Raw genomic sequence first — 11,424 nt, 5'->3', positions numbered from 1 at the left:
AGCCCAGTTCTGTGCACCTTCTGGGGACACCTGCACCCCGGCCTCGGAGGCATGAACCCAGATGTGTGGTCTACACCTGTTTCCGCTCACAAATTAAACTCCAGCCGCGCCGCAGCCAGGGCGGGCGCCACTCTGCTCGTCCACCAGGCTGCAGGGGGCCTGGAGATGCTGAGAAAGGGCGCCCCTCTGTCCCCAGAGCCAGCCACCCTGCTCACACCCGCTCCCTCTTCCTCCCCGGAAGCAGCGTCCCCACCACAGCAGGCTGGGTTGTTACAAACCCTCTTTAATAAAGTCAGTGATCAAACCTCCAGTATGTTTTACAGAACGGTGCACGGAGCCCCTCCCACTTCGCCACAGGGCACAGCCGCACCCACCCACTCCCCGGGGGCAGAGGACGGGAGAAAAGGTCCCTGCTTCCCTGGACGGCTCAGGGTCCAGGCGAATGCAGGGCCAGCTCTGTGCCCTGCCCTGAGGGTTCATCCCTCTGTCTCCCTAAGCAGCCCAGGGCCAGGCAGCCCCCCTTTGGCCCAGGCTCCAAATCGTGGCCCAGGCTGATCTGAGCTGCCCGGAGAGGCCGGATCAGGCCTGGGGAAGGGGGGGCCGCTCCCAAGTCCGCTACAGCCCACCCCTCCCGTGACATTTAATGAAGATGCGAAACCCAAACATACAAGCATCGAAGTGGACACTGAGTTGACCCACGCAGTGGGCAGTCCCCTGACAGCCCGGGCACCTGACCCCCACCCTCCGCCCAGTTTCTAACACATCCCCCCAACTATGTACAGCCCTGGAAGCAGGTAGAGCCCAGCCCATCTGCGCAGGGAGGTTGCGGCAGCATTTTCTCTGAGTTGCAAAGAGAACCCCGGTGGGCAGGGAGCGGAGGAGCCATGGAACAGCCGGGCTCAAAGCCGGAGGCGGAAAGACAGGGAGGGGGGTCCAGGCCCCAGAGAGCCCCCCATTTCCAGCCAGCACAGGATGGGCAAGGGGCCTTGGCAGTGGGGCGGGAGGCGGGCCTGGGGGAGGGAGCCAGGGAGGCCTCTAGAAGGACCCCTGGAGGCGGGGGACGGGCAGGGAGGTGGGGACAGCCGCTGCCTCAGTACTTGGGGACCTTGCTGTAGTCTTCGGAATGGACGTGCCGGCACAAGCAGATGGACAGGAGCATCCCCAGGAGCTGTGGAGGCAGAGGCAAGAGTGAGAGGGCAAGAGGGACAGGGAGGGCAAGAGTGAGAGGGGGAGGGTGAGAGGAAGAGGGCTGCCCGGTCCCCCCAGGGGCCCCAGAGCAGCATCTCGCCGTCCAGGTCCACACACAGGGTTTACTGCACAGTCAGCAGACGCTCAAGGACAGCCTGGCATTCAGGCGGCAGAGGGTCAGGGAGGGACAGTGTGCAGGCCGGGGTGGCCGCAGGGCTTCCAGGAGCTGAGGGGCCTCAGCCTCCCCAAGCACATCTGCGGAGCAGGGACAATCCGGGAGGGCGGGGCGTGGGGAGGATGGAGCACGGGGATGGTGGGAGGGGAGGGGACTCAGACCTCGATGACAGCGACGCCCACACACACGCCCAGGACGATGCCCAGGTTCTCCTGCAGCCACGCCTCCACCCTCTCCATGCAGCCCTGCGAGGGAGAACACGGCCACGTCACCACGTCAGGTCGCCTCACCCGGCACGCAGAATCCCCAGCCCAGAGGGCCTGCAGAGAGGGCTCTGCGTGCTCCCTGGATGGATAAATGACAAGGGACCCATGGACCCACGGCAGGAACAGCTAAGTGAAGGGAGGAAGGCTGGAACAGGAGGCCAGACGAGCCCAGCATCCCCGAGCCCCGGCCCCGGCCCCCACCCACCTCTCTGTACACGGGCCAGTCCTCGGGGCTATTGCCGCTCTGGGTGGCGTTGCGCGGGGCCTCGCAGAAGCCCCGCCTCTCCAGGGTGTCGCTGTCTTCCTCCCTCCTCTTGCAGGAGCAGGGGAAGGTGATGTTGGTGCGGTTCATGAGCGCCGCGTTGTCCGTCCAGTTGTAGAAGCTGGCCCAGCCGCAGCACTTCACCTGCGCACAGGGGACAGGCTGCTGGGCCACTGCCCGCGCGGGAGGCCGCCCCCTGGCAAGGCGGGCCCCCCGACGGAGGCTCAGCTCTGCCACTGCCAGGCCTCCCCCGACCCAGCCCGACGGCCGGGCTAGAGCTGAGGTCCCACTTAGGCTTTGGGAGTCACAAGGAGCTTAAAGGGGCTTTTGGGAAACACGCTGTCAACCGTGAAGACGGCAGGAGGCCGAAATCAGGATCGGCAAAAACACACAGCAGATCAGAAGGGAAGCTCAAGCGGGAAGACAGAGCACAGGGGTGCAGGACGCAAGGGGGGCAGACGGCAAACAGCCAAGATCGTGGGGTCTGGAGTCAGGCTGCTGGGTCAAACTGCAGCTCTGCTGCCAACCAGCTGCTCAACTTTGGGCCAAGTCCTGACTTCAGTTTCCTCATCTGCACAATGTGGGTAACAAAGTCCCTGACACACAGGGCTGGCAGCAGGGCCGTTGGGACTAGAGGGGTCGAGGCAGGCCAGCGGCCAGCATGGGGCTGGAGGGTGTATAGAAGGCCAGCCCCACCTTCAGGGGCCAGAGCTGAGTTTGGGCTCTGAGCTTCCTGGTGGCCAAAGCGAGAAAGGAGACGTGGTCAATTCTGCTTTTTTAGTGAAGAAAATGCTCTAGTTCCAGAGGCAAGGAAGCTTGCTGGGCTCCGCGTGGTAAACAGGTCTCCAGGGGTGCCATGGAGGGGACCCGAGAGGCTTCGGGTCACGTCTGGGCTTGAATCCCCAACGGGACTAGGATCCCAGGGCCTGGGCTGATATGCCCCCAAAAGGTGAGGGGGCGTTCAGATCCTGCCTTGCCCTGTGCCTGGGAAGCCCCCGCACTTCTCTGAGCCCCAGCCTCCTCGTCTGGAGAAGGGGATGCTGACAGCCACGGAGCTGGGGTCCCTGGCAGGATGCAGAGTGCCCTGCGTGCCCCCACCTGCTTCCTCCCCGGCTCAGGGCAGCGAGCGGCCAGCAGGGGGCGCACCAGGCACGTGCAGGGGGCCCGGGGTCCTTTCTGTGCCGCCCTGCCCGCTGTCCCCTCTCCGGCCACCCCTGGCCGCATGGAGTGGGGCAGCTCCCGGGTCCTGCTCCCACCCTGCAGCCCTCCTCCTGGCCAAGGTCCGTCCCAGCCACCACGTGCCCCGCGGCTCAGCGGCTGTGCGTGACGAGTGTCACCGCCGAGTGTCACTGCCGACGCGGCCCACGATCGGCGCAGCCGCGGTGCAGCGGGCTTTCTCAGCTCGTCCCCATGAGCACGGACACACAGCCCACTTTGCAGACGAGGAAACTGAGGCCAGCTAGGCAGCGGCAGGGTGTCATTCCAGCTCAGGGCTGAGCCCCGCGGCTCTCGGCCGCCACCCCCAGCAGCGCCTGGCAGACGCCAGAACCATCTAGAGGCCCCGCCCTCTGGGGGATCCCAACCCAGTCCGCTGCCTCCCACGTGGGGCCTCACCACCTCCGGAGGGACCCTCTCCCCCAGACCCCTGGAAGGTGGCGCTCTCATGCCAGAGCGCCTGCCTCCCTCTGATCTTAGTGGCTGTGGGTCAAACCACTGTGTGACAGGACGTCTGCCCACGTGCAGCCAGCCTCCAGCTGCCCCAGCCCTGCCTGCCCCGGCCCCGCACCCACAGCCCTCCCCACAGGGGAGAGGAGGCTGTGGCCCAGAGAGGGTGGGTCCTGCCCACGGACACACAGCATCTGGGACCACGAAAGGGGGGCGGCCAGGGCAGATTGCTGAGGTCGATCCGTGTTTGTGGTGATGGGTTCACCATCAAGGCCGGCTGGAAACCCAGTCAGTCAGTCAGTTAGTCGGTCCGTTAGTCAGTCAGTCAGTCCATCAGTTCCTCTCTCACTGCATTCGAGGGGGAATACACACACACACACCCCAAGGGCACAAATTCAGCCTGGGGAGTTTTCACACACATACTGGCGTCACCACCACCTGGATCAAGATGTGAATAAGTCACTCCCTTCACCAGGAACGCTCCTCCCCAGAGGTCGCCCCCCTCAGACTCGTGTCAGCTCACCAGCCCCGGCGCCCAGGTCCCGGACCCCCAGCGTGGGCCCCCCTGAGTGCCCAGCAGAGGCCAAGAGCTGCACCTCCCCCTCTGGCCACGGGGGGACCTGGTGAGCCACGGCGCAGGGACTGTGGTGGCGGCTGGGGCGCGGGGAGGGGGCCGCCCGGGAGCCGCCCATCACACACTCACACACAAAGCCGCTCACCCGGCCGCGGCCGCCTACCTGGGCCTGCACGTAGTCCCAGGCTTCCTGCAGGCTGTCCTCCTGGCCGTCCTGGTAGTTCTGGATGAGCTGGCTCACGATGCCGCCCATCTCCTGCTTCAGCTGCAGACGGAGGGCAGGGGTTGAGGGCAGATCCTGAACCTGGCACCACCCCACTCCTATCTCCTTAAACTGTCCCCAACCCTGGGGACACACTCACGGCACTTCACGTCCTTTCCAACCCTTTCTTGGCCCTTACTGGGTACCAGCTCCCTGCTGTCCCCACATGAAGCCCGGCACAGTCAGGGCCAGCCCCCCCACCCTGCAGTCTGTCTAGCACTCAGCAGCTGCACAACCCTTTAAATGTGACCCTTTCCAAGTTGCTTCTTCAGCGGCCCCCCAGCCCCTACTGTCAGGACAAATGCCAAGGTCCTCTCAGTGGCCCCTGGGCCCGACATTTGGCCCCTGGTCTCTCCAGATCTCATTTTCTCTGTTCCTGCTTCCTCTGCTTCAATTACACAGGCCTCCATGCTGTCTGTGCTGGGCATGTTCCTGTCTCAGGGCCTTTGCACTTGCTGTTCCCTCCTTCTGGAAGCCTCCTCCCCCAAATATTACCATGGCTCTCTCCTCCACTTCCTTCAGAGCCATGCTTAAATGTGACCTCTTCAGAAAGGCCTTCCTGGACCACCAAACAGAATGCCAGCCCTTCTGCATCCCTCCCAGGCCCTCCCGGTCCTGCAAGCGTTCTTCACACCCTCGCGAGCATGTGCTCACTGGTCCTCAGGATTTGCCCTCTCCTCCACCGGACTGTCAGTTCGTGGGGCAGGGAATGTGTCTGGTGAAGGCTGGCCGGAGAGGCAGACACCAACCACGACCGTGTGCGTAACCACGTGCCTCGGCACGCACCGTGCAGCGCCCGCACTCTGCTGACTCCCCCCACGACATCCACGTCCCCAGGGCACTGGCCCCCTCAGTGCTCAGGAAGGCAGGGCCCCTGGCTGAGGAGGAGAGGAACCCGTTTCCCTAATGCCCACGAGAAAACCTTGGTTGACGGAGACAGCAGCCGAGGGCGCAGGGCGCAAAGCGTCGGGCCCTAAGGCCCCTCCCGGGCCCACGACGCGGCTTTCCAGGAACGAGCCAGCTGTGCAGGGGGCACACAGGCCACCCGACTCAAGAGCTGAGCCCAGGGTTCCCCTGGCCCCCAGAAGCCCGGCCCCAGGTGGGGGGCCTCCGAGACCCAGCCCCGGCCCGGCCCCTCCCGTGGCCTTTGCTCAGGGCCTTCCCCTGAACGACACACACCGGTGGTGGTCACCTGCTGCCGCAGTGGAACCAGGCGAGGGGCCCGAGAGGGGCAGGGCAGTCAGGGGACAGCAGTGCCCCCGCCCCTTGGCTGCTGAGAGAGGGAACTGGGAGACGGGCGGGGGGCTTCCAGGCTCAGGGCCGGGTTCGGATCCCCGAGAGCGGGCTGCCGCCTGCCCACCACAGGCTGCCTGCCAACGCTGTGCTCCTAGAAGCCACATCCTCCGGATGGAGCTGCCAGCCGGCCCTGCACCAGCCCTGCCCCCCAGCCGGCGGCAGCCCCGCCAGGCCAGCTCTCTGCTCCTCTCCCTCTCGACCGACCGAACTCTCGAACTCTCTGCAGGGTCACTTTTCGTGTTGCTCGCGCAGAGCTCTACCATTTACAAAGCTTTTCCATCAGTGACTATAATAGTGGCTTTTATCCAAGGCTTGTTACGTACCAGCACTGTGCTGAGCCCTTTCAATGTGCTATCTCCCTTGAATCCTCAGAGCAGGCCCGTGTGGCCTAGGTATTAACCTTATTTCCTCTTTATAGAGAGGTGAAAACTAGGCCCAGAGAGGTTAATTCACTTGCCCAAGGTCACACAGCCAGCCTCTGGAAGAGCTGAGGTTGGGCCCAGGCCTGTCTGATTCCAGAGCCCCGGTTTTCACCCATGAAGCTCTATCAGCATTTAAACCACATGGCCACCCCTTGAAGGAGGCCAGAGCAGTTTTAAGGAGGGCCCAGAGAAGCTAAGGGGTTTGCCCATGTTACACAGCTAGGGCTGCCCCGGGGGCAGGTCTTGGGTCTTTCTGCTCTGACCGTCGCTGCCCCACCTCGGCTCCCCACGGACAGGTGATCCCCGAAGCGTGTAAAGGAGGGGTCCCCAGGGGCATCTGCATAGAGACCCGCCTCTCTCACATCCTCCCCACCCACCGAGGCTCTATTTATGGCCCAGGCGGTGGCTGCAGCCACCCAGACTTCCTGGTTTCAGGTCCCTGCGGTGAGCAGGGGATGGAAGCCGGTAGTTTCCTTTGAGGCTGGGTGGTTTCCATGGAAATGCCACATCGTCCTCTGGCCCGAATGTGGCTGAGACACGGCCCTGGGGGTGGGGGCTGCAGGGCTGCCTCAGCTGGGGCGGCTGCCTTAGGACCCCCGCGCCCAGGAGGCTGTGCTGGGAGCTCGGGGACGTCACCGTGGCCACCAGGAGGATCCTGAGACTCAAGGAGCAGCCAGGGAGTCGGAGAGGATGCTCCTGTCGCTGCTGTGGTTGGGCCCCTGCCCGCGCTCTCTTCCTCCCTCCTTAGGGAAAGTCCCTCCCCCTGCCCCCCTGCCCCCGTGCATGCGGCGTGTGGCTTGAAGGCCCCGCCCCCTCACTGCCACTTGTGCCTTCCACAGCCCGGGCACAGAGAGAGGCTCGGGGAGGGGCACCTGACCCAAGTCACACACGCGGGGGCTCCCTTCCCGCTAATCTGGTGGGCTAGGGGCCTGGTGCTGGTGGCCACTTCAGGCCCTGCTGGGGACAGCCTGCCCGAGGAGGGAGCCATGGCGGGAGAGCAGGGCTGAGGGGCAGAGAGGGACCGCGTCCTCTGGCAGCCTTTGGAAACCTGGATCCAGCTGAGCCTGCAGCCCGCCTGGCCAGTGTGAGCCGGGTTACTGTTACATGCAATCAAGGCCTTCCCGGGACGGGCTGCGCACTTCACAGGCCAGTGCAAAACGACATTGCAGGGCCCCCCGTCCAAAAAGGACCGAGAATTTCAAGACAGCAGCAGCAGCAGAGCTTCAGACCAAGTGTGGGCCCCTGTGTGACTGCTAAGGCCTGGGAAGCCCACCCTGGGCCTGCCCCATTTCCCAGGAGAGAAAACTGAGGCTCAGAGAGGCAGGGCCACTTCCCAAGATGGCACAGCTAGCAAGCAGCAGATGCGACTGTAACCCGGAGATGGGCTGTTCCAGAACCCTGAGGTCTCAGCCACAGCAAGCCACCCCTGTCACCACCGGACTCGAGGCCCCGCCGTCTCCCGGGGTGACTCTGCTCCCCCTCCCCAACCCGTGCTGGGCTTTGACGTCACTGGTGGTGGGACTTTGCACAGAGACGTAGAACCAGAAGAGAGCACTGAACCCAGCCCAGCGCCCAGCAGGCGCCCGAGGGTCCCCGCCCCCTCGCCCTCCGTGCTCCCTTTCCAGAAGGACGGCCTGGACGCCTTGTCCCCTGCCCCAGAGGCAAGGGGATGGCCACCCCTCTGACTCGGCTCCAGCTGCCTCCCTGACAGCAGGTAGAAACCCACGCCGGGGATCCAGAAGCTTCCATCACAGCGAGGGACCGCACCACCCTCAGGGACCCGTTCCACCCCCTGCGCATTGCGGCGTGCGCACACCGGGTATCGGGGCTGCCTGGTGGCAGAGGGAAGGGGGCCCCACCTGTCTGCGGAGCACACAGCAGTCCGGCCAGGCCACTGTCACCGCCCCCGACCCCGGCGCCCACACAGCCACGTGAGCCCCTTCCGCTCCAAGCCCTCAGCCCTCAGGCCGGCTGCTCGGGCCCTGATGTGACCTCCCAGGGCCTCACCTGGGCAGGCTGTTGGTGGCACGGCCCGCACGAGCGTGCAGGCCAGCGTCCAGCGCATCACAGGAAGCAGTACGTCCACTTCCTCCTGACCCCCTCCCACCCCCACTGCCCAGAGAGGACAAGTCAGAAGCCCAGAGTGCCAGAGCTGGGAACAGCCCAACAGGCCACCCGAGGCTCAGAGAGGCCAGGGAACTTGTCCAAGGCCACACAGCGATCAGCAGCAGAGCCCACCTAGAACATGGGGCCCCGGAATTCCAGAGCTGGGCTTTGCCCGCTAAACAGAGGCTGGAACAGCCGGGGGCATCGTAACACCACACCCATTCCTGGTTCCCACAGCCCCAGGGAACGCTGCCATCAATGCTGACGACGACAGGACCGGCAGACATTCTAGAAACCAACCAAGTTAAGAGTGGTGACAACGGTAACAAGCCCCGGCACGATGCCAGCCACCTCTGCTCTGCCCGGTCCCACGCCGCGCCCTCCCACAAGGCCACGCTTTGAGCCCCGGCGCAGCCCGTCAGGCACCCCGGGCCCACGTGCCCGCACCGAGGGACGCTCAGTCTGAGAAAGGGACTGGGGCGTGTGTCACGTCCCACAGCCTCTCCCGTTTATACTTCCCGAGGGACATCTAAATGGGGTTAAAAAGGCCATGTCCATTCAGGTTCAATTTTGCCACCAAATGAGCTGCAAATGGCACTTTTGGGTTTTCAACGTGCTTCTGGATTTCAAGATCACAGAAAAGGGGGCGTGGGCCTGCACGGTTACGGCACGGACAAAGGAGGCACAGAGAGGATGAGTAACGTGCCGAGGGTCTCAGAGCAGGGGCTCCACTCGGCAGCTCGGCTCTGGGGTCGAGGCCCGTGGCCGGGGGCCAGGCGGGCTTATTCTCAACTGACAGCCGTGGAACCCAAGGCCCCAGGGCCGCGGGCCTGCTCAGGTCCCCCCCCTCTGCGGCTGCGCTGCTGGGGGCAGGAAGGACAGACAGCCCTGGACCCCACTTCTGGGGCAGCCGGGGGCTCAGTCCTTCCACCTGCCAGGAGGCCCAGGGGGCGGGGACAGCCGGCCCTCGGCCTTTAAAAGGCTTTCTCCTTGAGGCTCAAAGGAGCCCATGCCCAGCTGGGCCCCATCTGTGGGAATAAACACCACCCAGGGGATGTTTAGTCTCCACTGGGATTTACAATGTGCGGGGAAAGAAAACATAAATCAGGCCTGCGACTCGGGAGGGAGTGGCGCCAGGACTTCCCCAGCACAGCAGGGGAAATGTCCCCTGCCTTCCAGGAGAGGATGGCCGAGGGGAGGAGGTGGAGACGGGAGAGAGGAGGGAACAGGGGCACAGACCAGCCTGCACGGGAGTCAGGAGACCCGGCCACCTCAGAGGAACGGCTCCTGGGGGTCGGCCCGCCAAGATGACACCGGCAGGGGGGAGCAGCGCCGGGCAGAGGGAGCACGGGCCTTGGGGCAGAGGGACGGGGATGGAAATCTCCCCTCTGATGCCTCGAGCTGTGTGTGACCAGCAGTCACTCCGCCTGCCTGGGCCTCAGTCTCTTAAACTGGAAAATGTTGGAAAACTGAAATGTGTGTCAAGTTCCTAGCTCGGCTCCTGGCACGTGGTGGGTGTCTGACAAGTGGCCGCCTGCTTTATTACTGTGAGACAGGGAAACACACAGCGGGTGAGATGGTGGACTCCCCACGACCCCTCCCTGCAGGGTTGAGTGACAGGAACCAGCTCACTGGGGCCCAGTTCTCAACCACCCTGATTTTAATGCACCACTGACTGGGTCCCAGAGAAGCTCTAGGTGCCACAGGGCAGAAATGAAGACCTGATCCCACAACCCTCTCTCCGGGAAAAGAGTTTCCCTGCGCTAAACACTGTCTTCCTGTCTGACACCCAGGCGAGCTTCCTTTCATTTACGGAAACCAGTATTTCCCCTTTCTCCTTCGCTGCCAGGGAGCTCAGTGTTCAAGTTGGCCCTCAGCTCCCGTATCTTGTCCCCTGGCTTCGGGAACAGTGGTCTTCCTCTCTCTCCATGTCCATCCTGATCTCTCGCATTTTGATTTTAGTCACCCTGTGCCTATGTTAGAAGGCAGCTCCAATTCTCCTGGGAAACAGGCTGGATGTGGATTAAAAGAAATAATGCAGATTGAGGTAGGAACCACCACAATGAGAATTTCACCAGCACGAACCCAGAAGCCAGGCTGCCTGGGTTCAAATCCTGGCTCTGCCACTTACTAGCTGTGTGGCCTTTGTCCAAGTTGCTTAACTTCTCTGTGCCTCAGCTTTCTCATGTGAAAATGGAGGTATTCAAATGCATGATCTACAGGACTATGGTGAGGAACAAGAAGCCATGCGGCGCGTTTAGGACCAGGCTTGTTTGCGAAGCGTTAGCTATCAATGGCGGTGGAACGCGTGCTCAGCTCCCTTCTTAGAGGGACCTGAGGCGACTCAACCTTCAGGTGGCAAATGGAGGCGCCCACCTGGCCGCCAGCTCCCCCTCATCGGTGGACAAGACCCGTGTGGCACTGGAGGACACAGGGCCCTGGGCTCGGCCGGCCATGGGCCACGTGCGGTGAGTCTGGGGTGGGGCGAGCTCCAGGCTCACCTGGCCCGGGCACTGCCCAGCTGGGCGCCCTCCCCTCCCCTGCAGGGTGGGGTTCTGAGGGTCAGAGAGAGAATGAACTGAAGCGGCCGACCTTGGACTCAGCACGTGGGGTGCACCAAACCCACCAGAGGGGTGATGGCGCTTCTAGTTACTATTGTTGCCATTGCTATTGTCATCCACCTATCTGAGCATTTGCTTCCCTGTCGGTCAACTTAATGCAGTGCAGAGCTGTTGGGAGGATGGGCCAACGTGTGTAAAGCTTCTAGAAGATACCACATGAACGTAGTAGGTACTCCATCAATGATAACTGTGACAGGGCTCCCCCAACAGCCATTCCCAGCTCCCATCTCTCTCATGCCTCTGTCCTTCCGGTCTGAAAGCTGGGCACTCACTGTCTTGGCCTCCCTCGAAGCCAGGGGTGCCTTGTGACCCGTCTTCAGAAGCCCGTCAGAGGACTTGCTTCTCTAATCAAAGGGATGGCCACGGTCGGCATTGCCCCTTACCCCTTCTTCTGGCCACAGCAGCACAGATGTTGTGCTGGTGCTGTGGCAGCCATTTTGTGACCATGAGGTGAGTGGCGTGATGGGGATGCTGAGCAGCCAGCCAGAACCAGGGTCTCTGAGCTTCCAAACCCAACTTCTGGTTAAGTCAACAACAAACGTCCTTAGAGTTGAAGTCACCAGTCGTCTGATTTTCTATTCCTTTAA

General features: G+C 63.0%; 1 protein-coding gene across 6 annotated transcripts in view; it reads right to left on the bottom strand.

Annotated features, from left to right (window-relative positions):
* Positions 1–263: 263 nt before the first annotated feature.
* Positions 264–11,424, bottom strand: part of CD82 (CD82 molecule) — a 48,489-nt gene continuing 37,328 nt past the window's right edge. For all 6 annotated transcript variants that reach the window (XM_070563821.1, XM_070563818.1, XM_070563820.1 and 3 more), the window contains 4 exons: positions 4,294–4,395; positions 1,835–2,035; positions 1,525–1,608; positions 264–1,168 (listed from right to left, as the gene is read on the bottom strand). In XM_070563821.1, the coding sequence (XP_070419922.1) occupies positions 1,091–1,168; positions 1,525–1,608; positions 1,835–2,035; positions 4,294–4,395 (465 nt within the window). In that variant the 3' untranslated portion in view covers positions 264–1,090. The remainder of the gene's footprint in view (positions 1,169–1,524; positions 1,609–1,834; positions 2,036–4,293; positions 4,396–11,424) is intronic.

The sequence above is a fragment of the Equus przewalskii genome, chromosome 11 (genome assembly GCF_037783145.1).
Source record: "Equus przewalskii isolate Varuska chromosome 11, EquPr2, whole genome shotgun sequence".
NCBI lineage: Eukaryota > Metazoa > Chordata > Mammalia > Perissodactyla > Equidae > Equus > Equus przewalskii.
Note: the sequence above shows the minus strand (reverse complement) of the source record. Positions and strands in the feature narration are given on the sequence as shown.